The following is a 26,862-nucleotide window of genomic DNA, read 5'->3' on the forward strand; positions in this document are numbered from 1 at the left end:
CAAGATGCTAAAAGCCATCCATGGCAGAGTGGGAGGGGGCAGAAAAGGGGTTAAACGATTACTGGGGTAGAACAGATGACACTCTAGGGGTGTCACCAGTTCCTGTTGTGGCACACTGGTACTGGCTGAGCCCTGGTGTGGAGGTGACGTGCCAGTCCCTGTGGGAGGGGATTGCCAGCAGGATGGCAATGGTGGCAACTCCAGCACAGCCCGGCTGGCGATGCAGGGCTGTGTGCCAGAGCCACCCTGGCACAGCTGGGTTCAGCTCATCTCGGGGCTACTGCACAGGAGAAAAGATCCCCTCAGGGACAGCCCCTCTCCTGGGCTATCCGAGGTGGCTGGCAGATCCCTGTGGATCTCCGTGCCCCTTGCTAAAACCTGCTTCAGACAAACCTCTGCCAGGGAGCCTTGCTCCTGCCTCGATACAGTGGGAAGGTGATTTCTTGAAGACCCTCCTGGCCCCACACTGCCGTTTACTCCCTCTTCCCCATTTCCCCCTCTCTTTCCTCCCACAGGCAAGAGGAAACGGGACAGTCCTATAAATAAAACTTTCACTCCTGGCTGCCCCGCGGCCTCAGGTAAGCGCTGGAGCACTTCGGGAAGGTTTCCTTGCCAAGCAAGCCAAGAAGCCTTCTACACGCTGTGTAAAACAAAGCCGGAACGGGCAGCCCGAACGCGCCAGGCGTTGCAGTGCCCGCCTGGCAGGCAGCCACCTGGCACGGCTGGCTCGCTGCTGGCGAGGCTGGCATGGCTAGCAGCGACAGGCGCCGGCGAGCGAGGAGTCAGGAAAACTCCTTACAAGCCCTGCGGAGAACTGGGGTCAGCCCCAAGACCCTCGGGAGAGCCAGACACTGTGCTGGGCGGGTGGTGGGGTGGCAGTGCCCTGCCTCTGCCCTGCCCCACAGCCCCGGTATGTCCCCAGCCAAGGCACAGCCCAGTGAGCTGGGGGAATGGGCATCCCCGGCTTGTCGCTTCGGGCAACCTGGAGACGAGGCTGGGAGCACCCTGGAAGGCCCCGCAGCCCTCTGCTCTCTCGCACGGGGCGACTCCCGGCCACGGGCCGGGCTGAGGTGGAGGGTTGGCCCCAGGCCGGCCTCGGTGACATCCGCTGGGCCCAGGCAGAGTACGGCTGTGCTGCCACCTCCTGGCGCGGAAGCGAGTCCCGCATGCAGCGGGCCCTCCACCCGCAGCGGCGAAGGACGTACGTCGACCCCAAGTGGGTCCTGGGTGCTGCGGCGGGGGAGGCAGCACCGGCAGTAGCGGTCCCGGGGCCACCGCGATCCGTCGGGAGCGGGGCGCGAACCCGCCACCTTCCCCTCCCCCTTTCCCCCCCGCGGTGCGTCCCCCAAAGGGCTCCGGGCACTTCCGGGCGCCTCTCGGCGGGAGCGGAAGTGGCTCTGCCCGGGCCGCTGTGGTGGTCGCACCGTCCTGGTGGCCGTGGAGCCGGCGCGGGTGGGTGAGAGAGCGCGGGACCGGCTCGGTTTGGGGCTGTTGTGTCCCTAGGACAGCACCTCGTCCCGCCTGTTCTCCCACGGGCTTCCCGGAACCCCGCCGCGGGGCTCCCGGCCGCGGGCTCGGCGTGCGTGGCCCTTGGGACCGGCGGGGTACAAGGCCCCGTTGTTGGGCCTGGGGAGGATGGGGAGGCGGCTGAGGGGTCTGTGTGTATATGTAGGTAGATATACGTGTGTGCGTGTATATATATATATGCGCGTATGTTTGTAGATATACATGTATATATGTACATACTTATGCCTGTTTGTGTGTGTATGGGATAGCCCCCGCGGGAGGTACATGTTAACGCCGGCCCCCTTGTTTCCACCCCCCCTCTCACCCCAGAGCTGGAGAGGACGGACAGGACGGCGGCAGAGAAGGGCAGCGGGCAGGCGGAGAGATGGCGACGGGTGCAGATGTGCGGGACATCCTGGAGCTGGGCGGTGTGGAGTCAGAGAACACAGGCACCATCAACAAAAAGGATATCATCAACTCGGATAAGGTGAACTGCAACACCCTAAGGGGCTGCTGCTTGTTTTCTAGGCACTGGCTGACTTTGCATGTGGTGCCTGGGGTGAATATTGGAGAAAAGATGGAATAAACCATGTTCCTACCATAGTCTGTTTAATTTGGGGCTTCCTAGGAGTGTGTGGAAATGCTTGGAGGGCCCCACACCTGGGTTCCTGTCTTCTTAGTTAACTGTACTGTGTGGCATTTGGGGCGGTATTTAATCTGGAGCTGTGTAAGTGGTGTCCTGGTGAGCTGGGCCTGGCCCCAGGACACTTTCAGCTGTCTCTAAAATTCCTATTTTGTGGAGTAAGTGTGAAGTGTGTTTGCCATCTAGCCCCCAAGCAGATGGAAATAATATAACACAGTTCTGTTTTAGAAGAAGGAAGTGTTGCCTGACTTAATTGAACAGTAAATGTCGTTAAACCATGGGAGCAGTCCCTGTGCAGGGAAGGTGTGTGGTTGGGGTTTAGGAGAGCTTTGGTGTGTTGCCTGTGGGAATGTGGGCTCTGTTAAGGACATATGCTGTCATGTGCTGTGTTCTGCATGGTAATATGCTATGCTATGTTGTTTCCGTCTGTATTTTAAATTAGGGCAAGGTCTTGACTGTCCCATGCTTTGCAAGGTGTTGGGAAGGTCAATTCACAAGTAGTTACGAGATGTGGAGGTGCTTGGAAATCATCTGGGGGAGATAATATCCCTAGGAGCTCTTTGGTACAAAGATGATCTGATCTGAAGTAAAGCCTGTGTATTTGTCTGAAAAAAAACCAAACCAACTAACCAAACCCAAACATACACAACCACCCCATCCTTGAAAGTACTTACTGAGTGCCTTTGCCTCTAATGAAATGTTTGTCTTTGAAGAGAAGCACAATGGTTTCATGACTGCCTTGGTGGGGATAGGACACATTGTACAATTGGTGTGATGGAAAACTGATGAGTTTCAGTAATTTAAAGGCTGAAATGTTAAAATCACCAGTTATCAGCTGTGTTGGTGAATAGTGTGTTCAATGAGCAACTTGTTGGCTGGATTTGGCCTACAGTCTTGTGCCACAGAGTGTTCAGAGTTGCAAGTTCTTTGATTTAGATGTGTGTTAGCTAAAGAGAGTTGGAGGAGTACTGGTGGTTGTCTGTCTCTCTTTTGGAGCAGAGAATAAGATGGGTTTCTCCTCAAATTTACTCTAATGGAAAGAGAGGAAGGGCAGGTGCAGTGAGAGGTTTGGGAGGAGTGCAGGAGGCCACTTGCGGCTGTGGGTGAAACCTTCTGAACTTCTACAAAGTACAGAAACTAAATCAAGCCAAAGGTGTAAGCCATTATCACATGGAGAGAGCAAAATTGCTAATAACAGTGCAGCACTTGGTCAGGAAATAGATCTGTTCTCAATTAGAAAAGAAACAGATTGATGTCTTTAAATATCAAGAGAACTGTGAAGTACTTTCCAGTCCATTAGTGACAGAGAATGTTAAAATAAAAATTACTAGGCATAAAAACATTTAAATCGGTAGGACCAAGTAATTTGTTCTCAACTCCTAAAAGAGCTTGCTGAGCTGATCTCTGCCCTGCTGATATTAACTTTTAATAAATCTGGGAACTTTGGGGGAATTCCAGAAGCCTGTGTTCAAACAGGGTCTGTGTGACCCGTGGGTAACTGCCTTGGTCGGCTTTACTTCACTCCTGGGTAGAGTGATGGACATGCTAGGACAAAGGTGTTTGATTAGGAGTGAAAAGGTGCTAATATAACGAATGTCTGCCATGAAGTTTTATGGAAAGTAATTGTAGTCCAAGCTGATAGATTATTATTTTTTTAATGGGATTTTGAATTTGCTTGATAAGGGTGACTACATGGATTTAATACAATTTATGATATAGTGTTAGTTTTACTACTGCAAAATACATCAATTTAAAAGTTGGTAGCCATATGGTAAACAAGTACTTGAAAGTAGTGACATGGCTAGTAGCTATAAAGATGGTACAGTTAGACAAAATGGTCTGAACTACTCAGTAAACTCGGCCCACTTAAATAAAGTGTACCTTGTCAATGTGGCTGTTACTGTATTTACCTGAATCCAAAGCTGATTACTTTATAAACTTGCATATGTGATATGAGGTGGACTGTGTCTAAGAAACCGTAACTTCTGACAAGGTTTTAAGGGCCAGATGGCGTTGTCTATACTTAATTCCTACTTTGAAGAAACTATGTAAAAAACAAAACAAAAGAAAAAATTCTTTGCTGTATAAATGTGAGAGCAGAGGCAGGAATGGGGATTTACTTTTGTAGATGATATCAGTAGTTTTGTTTTGGGGCTACTGCAAGGGTAATCGCAACTGGTAAAACCTGAAGTTTCTGCAGAACAAAGTGGCAAAAACTAAGAGAGGGAAGACATTTCTTATTATCTGCTTTAAAAGGTAGAGAATCACTTAATTAAATGCATTGATACCTTCATGTGATGACAGTGCTTACCTGGTAAAAAAAGGCTTAGGCACCAGCCCCTGAAAACTACAGCCAGATGTTCAACTTGGAATTGAAGTGTGTGTTATCAGCAACAAGAAGTGTCTGAGTACTGGTGAGTGCTATCACTGAAAGTGGGCACGTTTTGTCTGTCAGTGTCTTCCACCAGGAACAGGCACTTTCTTGGAGAAATTCAAGGTGCCTAAACCCAGATAAAAGTAAAAGCCATTACAGGGCAACAGGTTACGTAGTTCAGTGTTCCCTCAGGGATTGCTGCTTCTAAATCTAAAATGCAATTCTTTTGTTTCAGAAAAAATCCAAGAAATCTTCAGAGACATTGACATTTAAGAGGCCAGAAGGAATGCACCGAGAAGTTTATGCACTCCTCTACTCTGACAAAAAGTAAGAGTTTGTGGTCATCTGTGCAGGTTGTGGGGTGGCCTGGGCTTTTGGTGGCAGGGCAGCATCCTCTTGAGACCATGGGCAGTCTTACTTCCTGCATTGATTCCCCTTTGTGCTTGGCCCATGCTTGTGCCCTTTTCTCTTATAGTCATGAGCCATGGCGGTTTTCTCTCTTCTGAATTTGAGGGGTTTGTGCTGTGTAGGAGATGAATTAGGTACATGCACAATAGTCTAGTGGAGACAAGGCAGTGTTCTTACCCTTCTGTATTTAATTCTCCTTTATTCGCAACTGGGAACAGCACCTGTTTTTATTTCTGCAAAAAGACTTCTGCTGCAGCCTGTATTTAGCTTGTTATGGATTGTGCCCTTGCCCCAGGGGTCTCTTTCATAGTTTGCTTTCCAGATGGTTCTGTTCAAACCCATCCATGCTGAATATTCTGTCCTCTGATGCGGGAAGCATTGCAGTATGAGAAGTGCGTAACCTGGAATAAAGCTTAAATTCAGGGTTTCCCACACTAAGCATTGTGGTGGCAGATCCCACTGAGTCTGAAATCTCTTTGGGTTTGTCCTGGGCTACTTCTTGCTTCTTGTCAGCCAGTGCTTTTCTCTACCACAGGGATGCGCCTCCGTTGTTGCCAAGTGATACAACTCAGGGTTATCGAACAGTCAAAGCAAAACTGGGGTCCAAGAAAGTCCGGCCTTGGAAATGGATGCCTTTCACAAACCCAGCGAGAAAAGATGGAGCGATGTTCTACCACTGGAGGAGAGCAGCAGAGGAAGGGAAGGACTACCCTTTTGCCAGGTTCAATAAAGTAAGTGAGAGCATTTTCAAACAAAAGCATATAAATAGCAGCTGGAAAATACCCTTCAGTCAACTTCTTGAATGTCCAGATAGAAAGTTGGTTCTTTCAACAAGTGAAGGCTGAGTTAGATTTGGCAATTGCATTTTAAATTGCAGCATGACCTGCAGCCATGTGATCACAGACTCCAGATCATCCACATGTGTCTCCAAATCATTCAAGCTAAGTGGTCTCAGTATGTGGTCAGAGCTTGCTAGAGCCCCCTGTGTTTCAGGTGTGCAGTCATTGATTTGGAAAGGAGGCATTCTGCCATCTAATTCAGTTCCTAACCAACATCCTTCTCCTGATTACAGGCTCTAGGTAGTAAAAGATATTCTGTTCTGAGTGAGACTTTAAAGTCATAAGTCTTGTTATTTTGCCTGGTATGAAAAAAATCGCCTGAACTTTGTGGCCAAAAAGCTGGCTTGTGGCCTCTTGGCCAGATTCCAGCACAGATGCTGAATTACGTTGCGTTCCCTCTGCAATTGCTCTTGTGGTTTCAGTGTGGTGCAGTACCCTGTTCTTTGCGTCTTATATTAAATTGTCACTATGTGTTGTTGTAATCTCCTGCTGTCTTTTGTCCCAGATGTATCTGCTTTGAGTGGCTGGGGCTTTCATGTGTATGCACAAAGAAAACTACATCAAGATTTATACTTCAAAGTCAGGACCTTCAAAGTTAGGAAGGAGCAGAGTTAGGGTGCCTCCATAATGTAATTTAACCCCCTTCATGAAGCGGAAAAAAAAGTGTGGGCTAACATGATTCCACAAAAGCTCTGCTTGCGTATAACTGTATACAACATTTTAAGTTTGTAACCCACAGAGCATCAGCTCTAACAAAGCCTGGCTTCCTGCAGAGTTAAGTGGTTGGTTGACCTTATATGTTAGAAGGCTCAAGCTCTGACTGATGCTTTTCCTCTTGCTGGGACATTGGTAAGAGCCTCCTGTGGTATCTCTTCTCTGATGTCTAGGGTGGAAGTCTGAAGTGTGGCTCACTTAGTCAAGGCACCTACCTAGCTGTCTGAGTGAAACTTTGGGAGTGTAATTGTCTCTAAGACTCTACTGCTGTAACAGTTTTTGGCTGAGTTCAACTGAGTTTATCAGAGGGAGCCACACATGGGTGTTGTAATTATACGATTCTAGTTTCCTTAACTTTATCATGTCCCGTGAATTGACAGACAGAGGAGCCTTCAGCAAGGCTGCAACCTTTAGATTAGTGGTACAGACCTCTGCCATCTGCACATGCACAACTACATAACATTATGAGCAAGTTGTTACCCTTGTGGATCTATGTGAGAAGATAGAAGGCACTGATGAGGAGTTTTGCAGATATTTGCCATGTCAGAGGAATTTTATTTACTTTTCCAGACTCTTCTGTGGGCTCCTTTTCATGTACTTGATACCTCTGCCTGAATCTCTTGCTCCCCTTGACATAAGCCCATTTTCCTATGTAGTGTGTCCTCTTGGTTGCTCATGCTCTTTAACCCGGCTCCTGCGTCACTGCTTAGTTGCTTTGCTTTTTCTGCGTGCTTCCAGTCTCTGAAACAGATCCCTCCTTTTCATTGTGAGATCCAAAATGTAAACTTATGTTTCACAGTGTACACTGGGTCTTGATCCAGGCTGTGAAATAGGAATATAAAAGCAACTTCGCTAGTGTCAGAGCAAAAGCCTCTCTCAGCTGATATTCTGTTTCTGGCTACCATTAGTAAAAGTTTAGAGAAAGAGCATGAGAATGGGGCAAATATAGAGCATTTTTTCCTAGCTTCTGGTGGTCTTTGGCTTAAGGATTTCTTAACTTGGAATTTGTGTTTAATAATTCTTGCTAGGTACATTCAGGGCAGAAAACTGCTCTGTGAATATCCCATGGTAATGAGTTCTTCAGGTTAGTTTTGTATGGTGTGCCAAGGTGCTTTCTTCTGTTAATTTTAAACAGCTGCCTCGGGGTTTCATTTGGTGCCTATGAGATCTTGTGTTACGTGATGTAGTAAATTGTCCTTGCTGTGTACTGTGTATTCCATAATTTGACATACATCTGCCCTTCTGTGCCCTGTCTCACTCTTGTTGTTCTCAAATATAATTTATTTTGAAATGGACTAGGAGCGAGTGTTGCACTCAGGGAAGCATAGCGTGTTTGTACATTGGCTGTGTTTCTCTTTATTTCCCTGATAATTTTTACTGTTCAGTTTGTCTTTTCGCCGCTACTAGTCATTGTGCTGATGTTTTCACAGAACTGTCGCATGGCTCCAAGATCTTGCCTGAGCAGTTTCAGCTAATTTAATGGCCATCATTGTGTGAGTTTATAGTGTGAAATGTAGGACTGAGAGGGTTTTTTCCGGGCCGTTGAATCCTCTTCTTGGGTCTTTCGGGTCCTGCACCATCCAGTCTCTCAAACTGGTAAAGTTCCTTTTGAAAAGCACTTGGGTTTTCCTGCCCCCGTCCTTCCTTGGGAAGCAGTTCCAGGCTGCCTCTGCCCCATTTCTCATTTCCAGGTTAAATTTTCCATGTTAAATTGGCATTTCTTTGCAAGCCAATTTCTTTGTCCTTATTTCAGTTGTTCTTTTCTTCCTGTGGGTATTCCTTTCATTCCATCTAGCATACTCGAAGCCTGCTGTCTGATTCCCTTTCAGACTTACTGTGCTAGGCTCCTTTCTCTTCCAATCTGCTGTGGGAAGACAAGCTCCCCACCCCATTACTCATCCTTGTTGCTCTTCTCTGTACTTGTTCCCATTTCAGTTCATCTTTCCTGAACAGGGGTCAGTAGAGTTATAGTTGGTATTCCTGCCAAGGTCTTGTTGTGCAACTGAAACTCTGCCAGTTTCTGCTGGAAATCCCTCTCGGGGGTCATATTTGCATTTTCATGGCTATGTTGCATTTGAACTTATAGTCATGCTGTGGCTGGCTCAAGCTTTCCATCCAATGAGTTCCCACCTTCTCACTTCTCAGCAGTTCTCACCTCAGCACCCATGACTGGGGCTAAGGAAGTGTTTTGGGGACTGCTCTTTGCTCTTGTCCCATTCCCTTCTCTGATCGGGCATCTGCTGCCTTCCACTGCAGAGGGCCCTGCTGGCTCTTTTCGTGTACATGTGCTACTTTAGAATATATATATATATATTTCGCGAAATACGTAGGACATCCTTACAGTGTCTAGTAGGATGGCTTTTCTTCTGGTGGAAGTGGTAATTGAAGGTTGAGGTGCAGTGCCTCCCCAAGAGATATGCTTCACTGTTAAGTGTCTGTGATGGAAGAAGGTCAGTAGACCTAAAGAGCTTGTTATTTGGAGGCTCAGAAATGCTCATCTGAGCTGTATGGAGTTCGTGAGGATGACTTTTCTGGCATAGGACTCAGGAGGGTGTAGAGGTGTTGAAGCATGTTTGCTGCTCACGTGCATACAATGTTTTCTTGTGGAGACAGGACCCAGTACCTCCTCAGGCTGAGCAAAGTTCCAGTGCAGGAGTGGTGGGAGGGGGTAAGGGAGGAAAGCACAGGCTTGTTTGTGCTGTTGATTTACCATGTGCTAGGACTTCCCCTAATACAGTAAGTATTTTTACTGTTCCTTTAGTACTCATGTGACACATATTCTGGATAGAGCCCTTGCAGAGCAGTTCCAGGCTGGGGACAGTGGTGTGGGTTTTGCCTTTTAGGCACCTGGGACACTGAGAGTTGGATTGTCGTTTGGCCCTGTGGCCTTGTTGGAGAAAGGGTGGATGAGGAAGGGAGGGACAAAGTTGTTTGCCAAGTTTATGGCCCTCAGTTGTACAGCATCCAGCCTTTCAGATCTTCATGGCACTGTCTGCACCAAACATGAAAGAAGTGAGTTGTGTATCAAAGCAGAAGGTGTGCTAAAGGCTAGGAACCACTGCTCCTTGCCTTTCCCGTTCTTCGTGTACAAGTCAGCGTGTCCCAACCCGAGTCGACTGTCAGAGCACTTTATGTCAAGGTATTGGTGCTGCTATATGGGAGGAATGCAGGGAGGCTGGCTGAACCTTGGTTTCACTGTCATGTTAGCCTGATAATTTTGAAACCTATTGTCAGGATGTGGGTTGCTGACCTCTGCCTGTGTCAGCCACCTGAAATAGGTTTCAGCTTCCCAAGCAGTATTTCTTGGTAGGCTTCTCAGAACATTATGTTTGTGGCCCTGAGATCACACATTGCTCCTTATCAAGTCCTCTGCCTGCTCATCACATTTCCTACCAGGACCCGTGCTCAAGGTCCTGGCAGCCCCCTGCTGTCAGTGCACCACTTTTGTTCTTGGCTCAAGTATCTCAGCCCTTACCAGCTGGCAGCGAGAAGGGCAGTACTGCAAGAGAGCTACCATGTTTTTCTTTTCTCTGCATAGACAGTGCAGGTACCTGTCTACTCGGAGCAGGAGTACCAGATGTATCTCCATGATGATGCGTGGACCAAAGCTGAGACAGACCACCTCTTTGACCTGGCTCGGCGTTTTGATCTGCGCTTTGTGGTGATTCATGACCGCTATGATCACCAGCAGTTCAAGGTGAGTCCTGGGGGCCAAGGTGCTGCTAGCAACCTGCTGCAGCGGCACGTGCAGGGCTTGTTGCACTGCAAAGACCAAATTACCCTTTATATCAACTTAATTAGGGGAAAATAATGAATTATTGGCAGCAAGGAATATTGAATTTCCAGCACAGGGCATTGCTGCTTGCTTTGTTTCTAATTAAATCCACTGTGACTTGTGCTCATTCCCTGTTGTGTTTTATTAGAAAGTTAGAAGGCTTGCCCCTGTCAGGAGAACAACTCATTGTTCCTTGAAGACAAGGCAGCTGGGGAGTTTGTTTAGCTGACCAAGATAGGTGTCCTGGATTCCAGTGTAGGCCCCGGGAGAAGGATCTGCTAATGATCCCTGGGGATTGGGATTTTTCCCTAGTGCAGCTCCTGACTTGTGGTCTGACCTGGTGCAGGTTTCTGTCATCTCTGCTGTGAAGCAGGGACCGTCAGTGGTCTGAAGATGCAACCCTGGTGTCATGATCATAAATCTCCTGTAGCTGCTGGTTCCATGCCTCCTGGTGGCATGAGGGAATGATGTGACTCTTAAAGAATAGCTCCAAATGCTGGAGGTTTTTGTTGCCCTCTGAAATGCTCACGTGAAGAGCCTGTAGCAAAGTGGTATAAGAAGAGTTTGCTCAGCTGGGCTACCCAAACACCTTTCATGCTTGGAGTAAGGGAAGACAGCTCAGGCTCCATGTAATGATGGGCAATGAATTGTTGCAGCTGATACCTTCTTGGTTATGGCTTGAATGGCCATTGGCTGGAGCAGCTCAGAGGAGGCCTCCTGTGTGTTTGTCACAATTTCCTGTTCGCAGGTTTTCTCCTCTCTGAGATAGCTATCCTTGCATCCTTTTATCTGGGAGTGCTTCACTGCTGTGTTTTCTCTAACCCTCGGCTGTATTGTTGGACCCTCTGATGGGTGTTTTTAAAGCAGTAGCTGTGAACCCATGACAGTTAATTCACACAGTTCACTGAGAAATGCCCCCTCCCCTGTTGTTCCACTGGGAGTGGCAAGGCTCCCTGCTGATCTTCCTCCCAGGCAGTGTCTTATACACCGCCATCCTTCAGCCAGTGGTCCTTAGCTGGCTACTGCACAAGGTTTTGTTTGGTTCTTCCATAATGTTGTGCTCCTGTGATGTCTTCCATAGAAAAGATCAGTGGAGGACCTGAAGGAACGATATTATCACATCTGTGCCAAGCTGGCTAATATTCGTGCAGCTCCGGGCACAGACCTGAAAATCCCAGTCTTCGATGCTGGCCATGAGAGGCGAAGGAAGGAACAACTGGAAAGGCTGTACAATAGGACACCAGAGCAGGTAACTTGGGGAAGAGAGCATCACTCATCCAAAAGATTAATGATAAGTTGAATCAGTAGGTAGATGAAATAGGCCAGAGGGTGGGAAAGGGAAAGAGAGACTGGACAAGAAAAGAGCAACACCTAAGTACTGCTTTTGTTGTTGAGTTCATGTTATTTTAAGGGATACAAAAGGACAATAACTGAGAAATTTGACTATGCAGGAGAGATGGCTAGGTGAGCCCTGGTAACTGCCAACATGATCTCTGGTAACTGCCAACACCTTCTCTGGACACTTACTGTACTAGTCTTCTGAAAAGAAACAAATTCTCAGACCAGTGTCCTTATGAGTCCCTGAGTCACACAGGGAGAGAATTATTTCTTTTGAGGTAAAAATCTTGCCAGAAAATATCAAAGACTGTAAAGCTGCATGTTTAGTTCTCCTCTTTGTTGAAGCTGTGTAACGGTCCCAGGGTTTAGAGGTTAAGGAACTGTGTCCCCTCCAAAGGCTGGGAGAGAGCATCCTTTTTGTTAGCAGTTCCCTCTATGACAAGTTTATACGTGTAATGAGTCTGCTTGTCCTTCCCACATTGACAGGTGTGCTGATAAAAAGCATAGCTACTCTAGATTCTACATGCTATGTCTGGGGAGGGAAGCCAGCTTTTCACAACACTGCATTAGCAACTACAGTATATTTGGGCCTTTTTACCCTTCTGTCTATGCTCTCGGTATCTGTGTGGAGGTGAGATTAATAATTTATGGATGCTGCTGAAGAGTGCATCACGGAGGTTGTGATACAGTACTTGCCAGTTTGTAGACTGGCATTGTCATGGATATAGGGTAAGGCTATGGAGCATAATGTGATCTGCAAATCCAAGATACTAGGCAGGGGAGCTTAAAGTTATTCCCAGGCCGGCCAAGAGCAGAGATGTTATCGGTAGATGTCCCCCTTGCCTTGCTAGGCCTCCTCTGCTGCTCTGATTGCCTTTACGTGCTCTGGTCTGCAGGTGGCAGAAGAAGAATACCTCATCCAGGAGCTCCGCAAAATCGAAACCAGGAAGAAAGAGAGAGAAAAGAGAACCCAAGACCTGCAGAAGCTCATCACAGCTGCTGACACCACCACTGAGCAGAGACGTGCTGAGCGCAAGGCTCCCAAGAAGAAACTGCCACAGAAGAAGGAGACAGAGAAGCCTGTAAACTCTTTTTTTTTTTTTTTTTTTTTTTTTTCCTTCCCCCTGCTCATGCTCTGGCTGGTAATGTTTTTCCTTCAACAGTCCTACTGGGATCAGGCCCTCTCTTTTTCAGGGAGTAGCTGCTGGCTGCCTTCTGGCAGGTGCTTTTTCGGTTATGTCTTTTAGAAGGCATATTGGTCTAGGGCAGCCACTGTCAGAGTCCTCTGGTGTGCTCTCTGTCTGTCTCCATTTGAAAAATGCTGGTTTAAGTCCTGTTTCCCTATTCCTCCCTGAGAAATAGGATGAAATGATGCCAGCCATTCACGCCTCATGGCATGGAGAAGCAACTGTCTCCCTACTTCTCCCAAACGTATTCTGGTATTGCTGTGCAGGATTATCCCACAAACCTGTTGTCTTTCACCTGCCTTCTTTTTCTAGTCCAGGTTTCCCTTTCCCTTCCTAATGCTGGGTCTCAGCAGCATCTCCCCAACCTCAGTACATGACCCTCTCCTGATCCTCAGCTGTGATCAGAGCAGTCCTGCTGGATGAGTCTTATATTCTGGGAGCTATTGCTTCTCATTTCTCCCTGAGCCAAGCTAAAGTCTACGGAGCCCAGAACACAGGTTTCAATTCACATTTGATGTTACCTCAGTTTCCCTTTCTGAAAAGAGGACAGCATGGACTGAACTAAATTCAATACCTCCAGTAGGAAAGGGCTGTTGCAAAATCTCAGATGTTTCCAGTGAGTCCCTGGGAATTCCTGTCCCTCCGCCTTGTGAACAGAGAGCACATGTGTCATTGTCCTCCGAAAGGGTCTGTGCAGGGAGGGGAGAGAAGCAGTGAATGCTAGACAGTTATTGCTTGATGAAGTGTGCCTAATGGCCACCACTTCCTTAAAACATTGTTTTGGTTCGCCCCTTGCCCCTCTGTGTAATTAATAGAATATCACTGGCCACCCTGTGCATTGAATTCCCTTGAGGGTTGATCTGGTAAAGCTCAACTGTGACTGTCATATCTCCCTCGAAAGAAAGCAGCTCATCATTAATGGAGAAAGGGTGGTGATGGAGAATGAGGCTGCAAAGATCCTGAGAATGCCAAGGTGAGGGAGTCCAGCCCTAAATATTGCCTGTTGGCTGGTGCCTGTCTGCAGGCATATAGTGCATAGGCATGCCAGTGTGGACAGTGAAGCAGTTTCTGTTGTTGCACTAGTATCATTTCAACCATGACAGAGTCCATTAGGAGTCAATTACCAACTATAGCTGGGAAATGTTAAGAAAAAAATTGCATTTTAACTAAGAATTTGAATCGGGAGCTGCATCAGCATCATTTCAACAAAGGAAAATCATTTACCAAAGAGTCAATTGAGGTTGAAGCGTTTACAGCATGTACAGGCACGCAAGGCAAAAGAACCCATTTAATTGCTTATGCACTGAGTGCAGTCAGAGTTGTCTTGGCTAAGCCAATGATGCTGATTTCCCCTCACTGCTTGTGTCAGGGTGTTCAGCAACAGGCTGGGGGGCAGAGTTTGGGGAGTCTGAAAGCCAGCCTTCATCCAAAGGAAGCAGAGAGGATTGGTTCTTGATTGCAGCCTTCTTTGTCTCTAATAATCCAAGCCAGGAGCCTGTATTCTACCCAAGAACAAAGTGATCCCTACAAGTTCATGAGCCCTGTTGGCAGTTAAAGAATACTTTTTCCACCATGGCGATGTTTAGAAATATCTTTCTGGGGCCTTTGTTTATTGGACTGACCACAGATAACTGAAAAAATCTTAATGCCTGGCCATGCAGAGCGGTTTGCAAGGTGCAACCTCAAGACCATGATACAGAGATAGCTGGTAGAGACATGAGAGTCATTGGCAGGGAACTTGAGGAATTGAGTCATTGTCCTTCACCATCTCTTATGATCTTGGGGCGGCCCTGGTTGTCTCAGCCCTGTCTGGAATGACCAAAAAGCAAGCTTCAGAGCCTCTCGGCAGAGAAATGTGGGAGCAGCAAGGTGAATGCTGTCTCCAAAAAAACTTGGGAGATTTGAGGTGACTTCCTTTTGGAAAAGCGTGATTGAGCATACGTTTTGTAGAGATTGTGGCTATTCTTAGACTGAATCATGAGTATCGGTGATCCATTCAGGGGACCCCACACCATTCAGTGCACAGGGGTCTGCAGATAGCCTGGTTTAATAATTTAAAAGTTTGCTTACCTTGTGCTTTGCTCAGCAGCACAGATTTTTAAGAAATGGCATTTATTTTTTTTTCCATTTTGTTGAAGTGCAGCTAGACACTTTACTGTCTAGCAGCAGTAGCATTAGAAATTTGTTGCCTTTCAGTGCTATGCTTAAAATGTGAAGTAAGAAAACAATCCAACGAGTGGACAAATGGCAAAACCTGTATAAACAGGCCTCCCTGGAGGTGTGCAGTCCTTACATCCTCATCAGTGGGCCCATGTCTGTACAGATCAGAGGTTTCTTTTCTCATTCCTTAGAGGATTTGTGGTCAAAAGCTAAGATTTATGGAAGTCTTGAGCTGTTTTGATCAGCGAAATGGGCCTAAGTTAAATAAGACGATACTGTGCAAATAAGCATACGGCAGTGTAAGGAGTAGTATTTAGGGTTGGGGTTTATGCTTGTATGGATGGGTGTAAGGCTCTCTGTAGAGCAGTGCATTTAAACCAACCAAGCAAAAATGCTTGAGCTCTCCAAAGATACCTTGAGCCTGGAGTATTTTTCTCAGTGAATCGCTTGGGATTTTCCCACTGAATCCTATTGCTTGGGATTTTCCTCTTGTCTCAGCTCTGACGTGTGGCTGTGGCAGGTGGTTCTCTGTCATAGGAAACAGTGTTTCCCCTTCAGACAGTCTCTATATGAAACTTTGTGTTTCTTGTGTTTCCTCCATCAACACATCCTGTTTCGATCTCTTTCAGGCTGTTCCTGAGACTGCTGGCATCAAGTTTCCTGACTTCAAATCTGCAGGTGTCACGCTGCGAAGCCAGAGGGTAGGCTGTTGTCCTGGTCCCTTGGGACCTCTGTTAATGTCTTTCAGTCTGCCTGTCTGTCTCCTCATCTGTTCTCCTTTTATAGCTAAAGAAAGTCAAGTTCTTGCCTCTAAAATAAGAAAGGAATTCCATAAATGTGGAGACTCAGAAACCTGGAATGCTGGCTCTGTGAAAGGCAGCTCATCGCCTTGCAGGGGCACCTGAACTTGCTGGTGTTTGTTAGTGGTGTGCCTGCTCTGCTGTTAGACACATGTGACAGAGCCAAATGGAGCTGTCTAGTCCAAACAGCCAAATGTAATAGGCCTCATAGAGCACATCTGTTAATAGATGAGAGGTGCTTTTAAGAACTGGATGTTCAGGTTGTGACTTGAAAAAGAGAGGCACATAAATGCATACAATTTTTAGCCTTCTTATTTCCATTATCTTCAGAAAATATTGTGGGGAAGAGCCCCTTTGTTCATTCTGTTGCACAGATATCCCTGAGAAAAGAACTTTCTTGCTGTTTTATCAGCAAGACTTGATGCCTGTCTCTTAGCGACAAGTTTTGGGATACCGAATAAGTTAAACCTGCCTGGCCGAATGAATGTTTTCAGAAGGGTTTTGATAGCAAAATCCTGTTTGCCCAGTACAAGTGCTTTTTTTTCCTTAGCCGAATAAAATAATCCTCAGTTGCTTTATTGTAGCAAGGGTGGAGAAGTAGGTTCCTTGCCTGCCACCCTCACTTGGCATAGTAATTTTCTAGGTCACTTTTAAAGAATGTTTTATGGGATGTTCTTTTGATGTCAGAATAGTTTCAAATCTTGCTGGGAACGCCCTCGGGTTGTTAATAGAAATGTGTTTGGGATCATGTTGCTTTGACGTATGGGTGCATGTGCACATTAGAGGTGGTATGCCCCAGCAAACTCACTGCTGGTGGACCCCTTTAGTGTACAAGTGCCACCATCTGCAGGCTACCTGTTTGAGTGAGTGGCTGCAGCCTTAAGGAATTCATAGGCAAGTGACAGGCAAGACTGCAGTGCATGTGTTGAGATTTATGGAGATGTGGCAGATGTGTTCTCCGGCACTAAGATAAATAGAGTAATTTATGGAGATTGATTTGGATTTTGAAAACTAATAAGTGATGGTTGATCTTTTCTATTTTTATACCCTCTCTGGAAGAGAAGCTGAGCAATAACGTGTCAATGATGGAACCATCTGGCAAAGCCAGCAGCCTTTTCATGTGCCAAACAGGCAATTCAAATCCCAGCCTTTGTGAAAATGGGTGCTACATTCTTCTCCCTGTTCTCTTTAATGCTCACAAAGCGCAGTGATGAGGCATGGCAGTCTGATTCAGCAACTTTCAGCCTGCAGTACTCAGTTTTTAAACCAGGAGCTAATAGACTCACTTGCTTCGCATATGTGTGATGGGGAGAATTAATTACATGAGGGCAGTACGGGCCTTTTGAACTGGTAAGAGATACTGAAGTGCTAAGTGGTCTAGAGTTGATAATCCTTGCTGATCTGAATTATTTTACTCGTGGGATGTATGTGGGAAACCCTCTACACACCAGTGGTGAGAAATTGACGAGAGTGGGAGCTGACCATTACCAAGTGAGGAATTGAGATGCTGTGCTGGGAACTCATACTTTGACAACATCCAGCGTAAGATGTTTTGTCCTGAGCACATTGGAAAATGATTTCTAAAAAGCTTGTGACATCCTAAAGTAAGTTCTTTTGCCTGAGGACCTAAAGGGTTCCTCACCTAAAGGCTTCTATTGTTCTCTTTTATTTTGTACTTTGCTACTGTGCTTTATGCCTTCATGGTTAGGTGAAGTTGGATTTTGCACTGAGATCAGGGACGCAACCTCTGTCACATGTGAAAAATGTACCATATCATCGCCAGGATAATAGCACTTACTCTTTGATTAGAGATATTTTTTTTCCCTGAGGATTTACAATTAGTCTGAAAACTTGAGTTAAAATTAATTTATAGAAATGAGTCCTTGAAGAAAAAGTTAGCAATCTGTATTCAACTTAATTTGTTTCCAGTAATTTTTATGACAATAGCCCTGGCTTTTCAAATTCCCTATGTTGTTAAAGCTTACAAAATCTTATGCACAGTCTGAATTTGAAGACTTCCTCCCCCTCCCCTGGGATTAATGGTCACTTATGGCCATTATTCTTCATAACCGAAAGTTTCTCCTTCAGCAGACGCTGAAGAGTAATCTTCTCCAGTGAGTTCGACAAGCTGCCTTCTGTCACAATGGCTTCAGTCTCCCATTGTTCTCCATGGGGCTGTGGCCACAGGCAAAGAAGGCCACAGCCCCCGTGCCCTTGCTCTGCATGGGATTTCCCCTCTGCCTCCTGACAGCACAGACTGCAAGATTCTCTAAGGCAGTAGGAAGCTGGGCATTATGAAAAGCTTCATCTTAATTCAAGGCAGTGTATTGCCTTGGTGCCACTGAGAACAGGAGGCAGTAGCAGATGTTTTGGAAGGGGATAAGCCTTTCATGAGTTTCTTGAAAAGGAATTTTAGACCTTTGCTGTTAGTAAAACAGTATTATGAAAATAACACCAGAAATGTATTATTAATCCTTAGCGTTACTTCTGGAAAACTTCCTGTTATACCAGGTCTGCTCAGCTGGGAGGGCAGACAGCCAAAGAGTCAGAGGAAATGAGAGATGGGTAGGGAATTTGTGTGGGGAAAGGAGAGGAAGAGACTAAAGGGAAAGCAGGGAGCTATAAGGAAGGGAAGCTTTGCTGAGGATCTGCCTGAAGGAAAGGAAAATGGGAGCTGTTGAACTTGAATCTTTTCCAGGACCCAGACAAACCAACGCTAGCCTTGTGTTTGTGATCTAGACATCATGTTGCTTCTGTAGGGCAGAGCTGAGTTTGTTTTGAATTCACCGCAGTGTTTCTGTAGCATGGTGTGTTCAGCTTTCTTTTAAGTTTAACCTTTTTCTTTGACTTTATTGTGTTCAGAACACTTGACTTCGGCACACTTAACATCTCTTCAGTGTGTTTTAAGTTGCTCATCTTCTCTCTCAGCCTTATCTGTGAATTTTAAGTTATGATTTCATTAATGCTGTTGAATTGCTGCAGCAGTGCTTTTAAGAAGGAAGGTGATGGATAGAAAAGGGTGGATGTTTGTCCCCACTTGTGCATGTTGAGGTATAAGTCTGTGTCCTTGCTCTGTTGTCATGGGTTTGGAAACAAAGGAACTGGTAGCGAATCAATTGAGTGATGTCTCATCTGGAAACAAAACAAAACTGCAGGGTGAAAAGGAGTTTGTAGAGATCTCAGTCTGCTGAAAGGACTGAGGGATGCTCCAGCTTAGTCATTCAGAGCTGGCCATGTCCCCTCAGAAAAGGCTTCCAGCCAGCAGCCTGACGCCATCTGCTAACTGGGATCTTGTAGACAATTTGCCAGTCGGACCAATTAAAAAAGAAGTAGAGGAAGGAAAATTACAAGTACAGCTTTAGTACTCATTGATTCAAATATTCACACTCACCAGCTTTTAAATATTTACTAGCCTGCTGAGCTTTTTTTTCTTTAGCACTGATTAATGAGTAAAAATTTACTGTGGTTGTGGGGGGAATGTGTGTGTGTGTGTGACTTCTGTTTTTTTCTTGGAGTGGGAACTGAGTGCTTACTACAGCTCCAAGGTGAACAATATTTCTCAAGGAAGATGGGTTTGTATGTATGTGTTTAGACATGTTTATTCTCCATATTTGATCTGACCCACAATTAAATGGCCAAGCACACCGCCTGTTTACTCTGTGTCGGAGGCTGTTGGCTCTGTTCCTTCCCTGTCATTAATGCAAACCCAGACCTCATTGGCTGTGAACATGTGAAACATCTGTCTGTCCTCCTGTGATCAATACTGTCCCTTCAGAGGTTCAGCTTTGGAAACGGTTCCATAAAATATCAGTTATTTTTATTAGGATTTGATAAATTTAATTACTTGGAGCAATTAATAATTTATTTGCTTTATATTGATTGCACTCCAAGGCAACCTGGCATCAATCTGATTGAGATCAGCGCACCCTTATTAGGTAGGAAAGTTTATGTTTCCAGACCTGAACATCCCATGGATTAGTTAGCTGAGATGTGCTTGTTGCTTCTGCTAGCAATTTTTCATTAGCGAAGTTGTATGTTTGCACTCTACAAGAGAGTGGATGAGAGTAATTTCCGTGGGGAGCCTGACAGAGGTGTGGAAGAAAAGTAGTAGTCTCATTTCTGTGAATAAAAGTTATGAACAAATGATGCAGGCTGGATCGAATTCATGTTGTGGCATTGCCATCTATTTGTTGTATTACGTGCCCTTTAATTAGGGCCAAGAGAGTGCTGGTACATTTCCTAATCAAACTCCTGCCTGTAGAGAATGAAATAAGATGAAAATATTGGAGTATTTATTTTTAAAGAGAACAGCAAAGGATACAAAATCTTGAATGAACTAGAGGAGGTGAATCCAACACTTCTCTTCCTCCGTTCTCATTCTTAGCTAAACTGAAATGTAGTTAATGTTAAATTGCTGAAAGAAAATGCATCCATCACCTTTTTTGTGGAGCTCTTTGGTGTGGGAGGGCATCTGGACCAAAGCCTTAGTAGGCTCTCGGGTATAAAGAGAGCACTCTGGGGACAGTAATGAGGTCTTTTAAAATAAGTTGTAGTTCTGGAAAGGACACTCTGTGTTGCTGCTTCTGTTGAATTGTGAGGTATTAAATAGTGTCTGTGCAGTACAAGGCCTCGGGGACCTTTGTCTGCCAGTCCTGGACCAATTTGAGAAGTTTTTACTACCTTTGTATGCCCATAGCGACACAGTCTTGGGTGTCATTCATCAGGTAATCTGATTGTATGTAACTTGTGCAGACCACTATATACATTACTTTTTCCTTTCATTGGCATAACCAGTGTAATGATTGGAGTGTAATTAGTCACTGTGTTTTTTTGTATTTGTGTGAGTGTAGTTTCAGTTAAACTATTTAAGAGAAAAGTAATGCCAATTCAAGACCAGATGCAAGTTTTGCTGCAGTTTCGTGGATTTAAGTCTGATGTGGAAGTTTACATAATGTTCTTGTACTATCTGAAACTGTCCTCGGAGTTCCCCTTCCAGTGGCCTATCTTAGGGCCCTCCCTGACATCACAGCACACTCTTCTGTGCTATTAATTTGTTTCAGTCAGATGCAGCTCAGAGGCTGCAGCCATTTCCATTTCCTGCAGCCACCTCTATAGGTCTCAACTTGGGTTTTGTGCCTGTAGTGAGAGGCAGGGGTAGGACTATCTGGGAATCTGCAGATCTCCTAAAGCAAAATCCTGTAGTGTCATACAGATAATGTGCTTTTAACATAAAACACCCTCCAGTAAAAATGTCCTGTGCAGTTCTTTCTTCTGCACTGTGTATTTTACTCTTTTTCCCTGCACAAACCCTTCCTGTAGTCCTTTTACATTTGTTTTACAGGCTTGCAGTATATTTAAAGCAAAATGTATTTAAGGGCAAGGAAATCTCAGGATTGGTAAGTGGCAAATATACTTTGCTTGCCAAAAGATGACTATCTTCTAAATGGCAGGCAGTCCTGGCAAGCTGTGAATTCTTCTTGTCTTCTAAGGTGTCTTATTTCTTGTCACAGCCTGTATGTCAAATTGGGAGAAAGCTGACTCTTTCCAGGTTACTAGCCATCATTTGTGTGGATTCCAAGTTATTCTCATTTTAGGCCACTTGTGCTGGGTCAAAGCAGTCTGTACGCCCTTCCTAGGGGGGAAAGGTTGGGAGAGTATAAAAACTTTGAAGACCTTGTTACCTGCACTAGTGAAAACGCATCGTGCTGAGGCATTGATGCTCCAGGAACTTTGCTTTCTTTAGGAAGCATCTCTTAACTTTACCCCTTGAATCAGCGCTATAGATGCATAACAAGGCAGTAATATTTGTAGGATCGTGAGCTGCTACTTTGCCATATGCCTGAGTGTGCTGTGCTTCTCTGGGATCTGTTGGCCTCCCTCATCCTTGACAAAGCTTTTACTAGGTATATTCCTCCAGTGAGTAAAACTGGTTTAATTTACTATGAGGATTCAAGTACTGAATTTATATTTTTGCACAATTGATCTGGGAATTTGTGAAGTATGACTAACTTCAGTCCAAAAAGCCCTGAAATAACCATTTACATAAGTTAATATAGAAATGTTTTCTTCTTAAAATACTGGTTTATTTAGTATTAAGCCTCATTGATGGAGCAAGTTTATGGTCACGTGCCATCCCAGAGTGATCACTGGGTGTTTAATGTGTTAGATAGCATAGTAGAGATGGCATAGCGGTATGACTCTTTATTTTTATTTGTCCTAAATCTTAGTCTGGCAGATCAGCAGGCACTGATGTAAGACGTAGGGTCTGTGGCTGTAAGATGGGGCAGGGGGAAGCACGTATGTTCATTGAGGCAGAGAATACCTATGCAATTTCAAACTTTTCTAACTTTTGCATGTATCCATTGCAATTGCCCATCCACCTTACATTGTAGAACTTCAGTTCTGAGCAGTTAAGCACTTCAAATTTCCAGAAATGTGCATGCTTGTATCTGAAATTGAATTTCTCTGTTGGCGGTTTTGAAATTCCAGAGCTTTAAGGCTGAAGTACTTAATATGGTTCTTTCCTTCCTTGAGTCTTAAAACTGTGCAGGAGTGAAGGCTCTCCGCTCCTGCAGAGGAGAGCCATGCAGCCGGGGAAAGGTTGACCTTCTTTCCCCATCTTAAGCCAGAAAATGCAAAAAACCATTATTAATCTGAAACTTTAGCACTCCTTCCTGGAAACCCACTAAGCAATTCAGTACTCTAAAGATATCCATGAAGAAAGTGCCTAATGAGAAAGTTTTCTTGCTGCTGAAATCCATGAAGAAGGTGGTTTTCAATGTCAGTGAGCTGTATTATAATGCTGAACAACAATACTGGTGCTGATGCATAAAACCACAGTTTATAGCTGTACAGACTCAGGTCAGATGTGTGGAGTTTTTAGGATTAACGTTTTTAGGACAGTCATATTGTTTAGGGCTGGGGAAGGTTGAGTTTAAGGAAAAGGTTGTCTCAAAATTGAATTAAAATGAAGTGTAGCATGAGGGAGGGTACGTGTGAAATATCCAAATAACCATTGTTTAATTTTAAAAACCTTGTATTCTGGTGATTGTGCTGGTTTCAGCTAGAGTAGTTTTCTTGCTAGTAGCTGTGGTGTTTTGGGTTTAGTATGGGAAGACTGTTGATATCGCATTGTTTTAGTTGTTGCTAACAAACGTTTACATTTGTAGAAGCTGAGAGGGAGTATGGACAGGACAAACTGGCCAAAGGAGTATTCCATACCATAGATGTCATGCTCAGTATGGGGGGTTGGCTGTGGGGCAGAAATCCACGATCAGTGCTTGGGATGGGCTGGGCAACCCATGATTGGATGGTGAGAGCGACTTGTATTATGTCACTTTATTTTGTATATTCTTTTATTATTTTTTTCCCTCTTCCATTACTGTTCTATTAAACTGTCTTTAACTCAACCCATGAGTTTCCCCTCCTTTTCTCCCTCTTCTCCCTACCCTACTGTGGGAGGAGTGACCGAGCAGCTGTGTGGTCCTAGTTGCGCAGTCCTGGCTGGGGCTAAACCATGACAGTGATAAACCAAACAAAAGGTTTCAGCACAAAAGTGGGATTTTTTTTTTTTTTTTTTTTTTTGAAGTTGTGAGTACCAGAAAGGGAGCATTTACGAAGAAAGTGATAAATTTAGAGGAGCACATTTAAGGTGACCACACAGATATAATCTCACGCGGGACCTAGCTGAATCTATTTGTAGATCCTGCAGACCTCTTCCATTCCTAGTGCAGATCCCCATGACAGTCTCTACCTGTCAGGTGGTGATCCTGTAAGACATAACAGTGGACTGTATTGCAAGTTCTGCTATTACTTAGACTTCCTTACTCTTCTAATATAATATTTATATATTTACAACTATGCTTAAAAGTAGGAGCATAAATCATGAAAACTGAATGGCACACAAAAATAAACAAACAAAGTCTGTTTGGGGAGGCTGTCTCTTCAGTTATTTCTTATCATGTTTGTTCATTTAATGAATTTTGCCAATTAGCAATTAATTTGCAGTAGGTCTCCTAGTCATTAGTGTGAATTAGCAAGGTTTTGTTGGCAGAATGTCTTGAACATTAAATAAAAACCCTGTATCATTCAAAACCTCAAGGGTACTCTGCCATGAGACCCTCTATAGAAATGGAACTGTTCAGGACCACCCCCCAGTCTCTCGACCCCTGCCATGAAAGTGCAGTGGATGCTGTGTTTATCTATTTAAGCTGCATGCCCCAGTTCCTGAGAAGTGCATTCCTCCTTCAGGGGAGAGCAGACCGGGTCAATAGCGGTGTATTCTGTGCCTCACAGGCCAAGTGCGTGCCATCAGAGGCTGTGTATCCCAGGATCAGGCAAGGCTTCTCTCTTTATAGGTAGGCTCTGGCACTGTGGCTTCGTTGGTGTTGATTCACACAATTTTCTGTAGCTCTTTATTTATTTTTCTCTTGGTACACGCAGTTCATGTGTTTAATGCAGGTTGTTTATAGCAAGGACGAAGGATTACAGTCCTTAAATCAAGAGTGACGTTGGTGTAATTATAAGCGCAGGCTGGTGTTGCAAAGAGGGCTGTAGGGAGAGGCTGTCAAAGGAGAAGAGCATCCAAAATATAGTAACCTCAAAAATCCCGGCTAATCAGTTTTCTGACTGGAGCAATCTGTTTCCCAGGTATTATTATTATATGGGGACTTTAAAGATAATAAATAACAATAATAGTCTAGTATAAGGAAGGAAAGAAAAGGGCAAATGCCATTCACCTCGGAAGCTGTGGTTGCTTGCTGGAGTTCTCCGAGGAACATAATTTTCCTCAGCCCCTGCAGAGGACTCGATCCATGACAACACCAAGAACATCCCAGGACCTGTGGTGTAAGCAATGAGATTGCCCTGAGCGGCGTTTTCATTAGCACAGAGATACAGCCTGCAGAAACCACTCATCCCAGCACACACATCTCAAGCCAGAGAGCTGTTCTCTGTGCCGTTGGCTGGGACTGTGGTCCCTGTGGATTGCCACATTCCTCGGGAACGAGGGTAGGTGATACACCACTTCAGCACTCTGGTGCATCTCTGGATGTCTGCTTAAAAGACCAAAACAAAGTAGGGCTTGCTGAAGTAAGCTTGGGCTTATCAGAGCCATACAGAGTATGAAGGCTTCTCTCCTGCAACAAGGCAGCCCAGCTAACGGACCCTGGCTAACAGATTATCAGCAGCATTTGAGTAATAGACTGCTCATTTAGTTTTAATACATTTTGCATAGAGAGCAATCAGCCTTCATCAGTCTTAGAGATGAATTGGCTTAGCCAGCTAAATTCTAAAGATATTAGTCCGACAGCAGCCACATAAATCATAACATTTTCTTAATGATGGTAAAATTAAAATATACTCTTGCTTTGAGAAACCAATGAAGCCTTCCTGTTTGCAGGCCAGATCCTCCTGCCTGAATTAAAAGGAAGCTTAATTGATGTGTTTTTAAACTAAACTCACAGCCCCACTCCTCCTAAGCATCTCTAGTGTTCCTTTCTTTGAAGTTAAATTAATTTGTCCTGCCTCTCCCTGCTCTATCCTCTAATCTTCAGGAGTGTCGGTGAAGACCTTGGCTTGGTATTCATTGACCAGACTCCTGTGGGACGTGAGTAGGACATACACAACTTCACAGTTGAAGGCTTTGCCAGGTTAATCATTTGTGTTGCCAGTAGTTCCTTGAGCTAATGGAAGCCTCCCAGGAGAAAAGCTTGTGCTCGTCCTCTAACCAACAAACCAAGACCCCCTGCCTGTCCACCTAGCCTAGCCAAGCATGAACTTTTCCTATTTCTTGTCCTTTGTTCCTGAAGCTGGCGTGAAGTCCAGCATGCTTTTGCCAGCTGGTGTTTAACAGAAGGGAATCCTGCCTTTAGCTAGAAAGAGTGTGATGTTGGTCTTAGGGGCAGGGGTGAAGACAGACTCTCAGGGCTCAGATAATCACACAAGTACTGTGGGTCCAGAGCTCTTCAATGAGGACACACTCTGTTAAGTCTTTGTGTCATACAAGTTAAGGGTAGCACGGTCTGACTAGGTGAGCCCATACCTCCCCCAGCTGAGGCAGAGCTGGGTACGTTGTCTGTCTTAAATGTTCTGTGTGATTCCTCATGGGGCAGAACAGTTCTCTGGACCAAGGCCTCTTGCTCTCAGGAATGTCTTCCTGATGCTCCAGACTAGCCATTCTGTCTCCTGCTAAGCTGTGCCAAGTGACCTTTCCTTCCTTGGCATCCTGCTGCTAGCTGCAGCATGGCACCCACCAAATAAACAGAACCATCTCCTGTCACAGTACTCTGTGCTTCCTTATCTTAGAGCTTTACCCTGTCCTGCTGCTTTTCAGCAGAGTCTGTGCAGGTAGTCTGTGCTGCAGAGCTCCTGGAAAAACCTATTTTAGTAAGGTTCTGCTCAAGTTAAGACTCTGGACCAAAGACTTGACTGAAATACAAATACCTGGTACCTTTGGCAGCCTTTCTTCTGCTAAAACAATCATTTTATGGTCAACTGCAAATATTCAGTCTCTGAAATATGACATTCACTGCTATACAGAAACCTCAGCACTAAGCTGAAGACCTTCAGGATATAAAAAAGGACAGAGGTGTCCTCTAGTCCCTACCAGTGCTAGCTGTTTGCACGAGGGCAAGTTTTCCTTTTTCCTTAGTGCTCCTTTTGGATCCTCGGCATCAGGTTAGTTTCTTGGAAATCTTCCCCTAATAGTCCTCGTGGTCCTTTGCTGGAGTCTTAATTGTGCTTCTTAGCGTATACTGTGAAAGGCTGGTTCCCCTGGGGTGCTCTGTGGTGTCCGTACTCTGTTTTCTTGGCTGAAATGATGTGGAGAAGGCAGGTTTTCCCAGCAGATCCTGCGTTGGGGTTCTGGAGCTGCTAATGGGACATATTCAGTCATAGCTGAGTTAAGGTTAGTGCTTTCAGCATTTTGGGTATGTGCCTGCAGTGCTCCTGCCTTCAAAGGAACGAAGAAGTTCCAGATGGTGTCTATTGTTGTCATTTTGGTGTTAGGGCAGTGAACACTGGAAAAGATGGGCCTGATTTGGGAGAGTGACATTGGGCTCCCTGTTTTGAGGAACTTCAGCCTGTGGCTTGCGGCAAATAAGGTGACTGTGGGACCCT

At 45.2% G+C, this 26,862-nt stretch overlaps 2 protein-coding genes across 3 annotated transcripts in view; both read left to right on the top strand.

Annotated features, from left to right (window-relative positions):
• The window catches only part of RPS8 (ribosomal protein S8), a 530,873-nt gene that overhangs the window by 51,343 nt on the left and 452,668 nt on the right, over positions 1 to 26,862 (top strand). The gene's annotated exons all lie outside the window — the stretch shown is intronic.
• DMAP1 (DNA methyltransferase 1 associated protein 1) overlaps positions 1,426 to 26,862 on the top strand; it is a 34,267-nt gene continuing 8,830 nt past the window's right edge. For both annotated transcript variants that reach the window (XM_082484402.1, XM_082484401.1), the window contains exons 1-8: positions 1,426 to 1,452; positions 1,837 to 1,993; positions 4,759 to 4,850; positions 5,467 to 5,662; positions 10,023 to 10,181; positions 11,341 to 11,508; positions 12,494 to 12,679; positions 15,574 to 15,645. In XM_082484402.1, the coding sequence (XP_082340528.1) occupies positions 1,892 to 1,993; positions 4,759 to 4,850; positions 5,467 to 5,662; positions 10,023 to 10,181; positions 11,341 to 11,508; positions 12,494 to 12,679; positions 15,574 to 15,645 (975 nt within the window). In that variant the 5' untranslated portion in view covers positions 1,426 to 1,452; positions 1,837 to 1,891. The remainder of the gene's footprint in view (positions 1,453 to 1,836; positions 1,994 to 4,758; positions 4,851 to 5,466; positions 5,663 to 10,022; positions 10,182 to 11,340; positions 11,509 to 12,493; positions 12,680 to 15,573; positions 15,646 to 26,862) is intronic.

The sequence above is a fragment of the Vanellus vanellus genome (genome assembly GCF_965231255.1).
Source record: "Vanellus vanellus genome assembly, chromosome: 5".
Lineage (NCBI taxonomy): Eukaryota > Metazoa > Chordata > Aves > Charadriiformes > Charadriidae > Vanellus > Vanellus vanellus.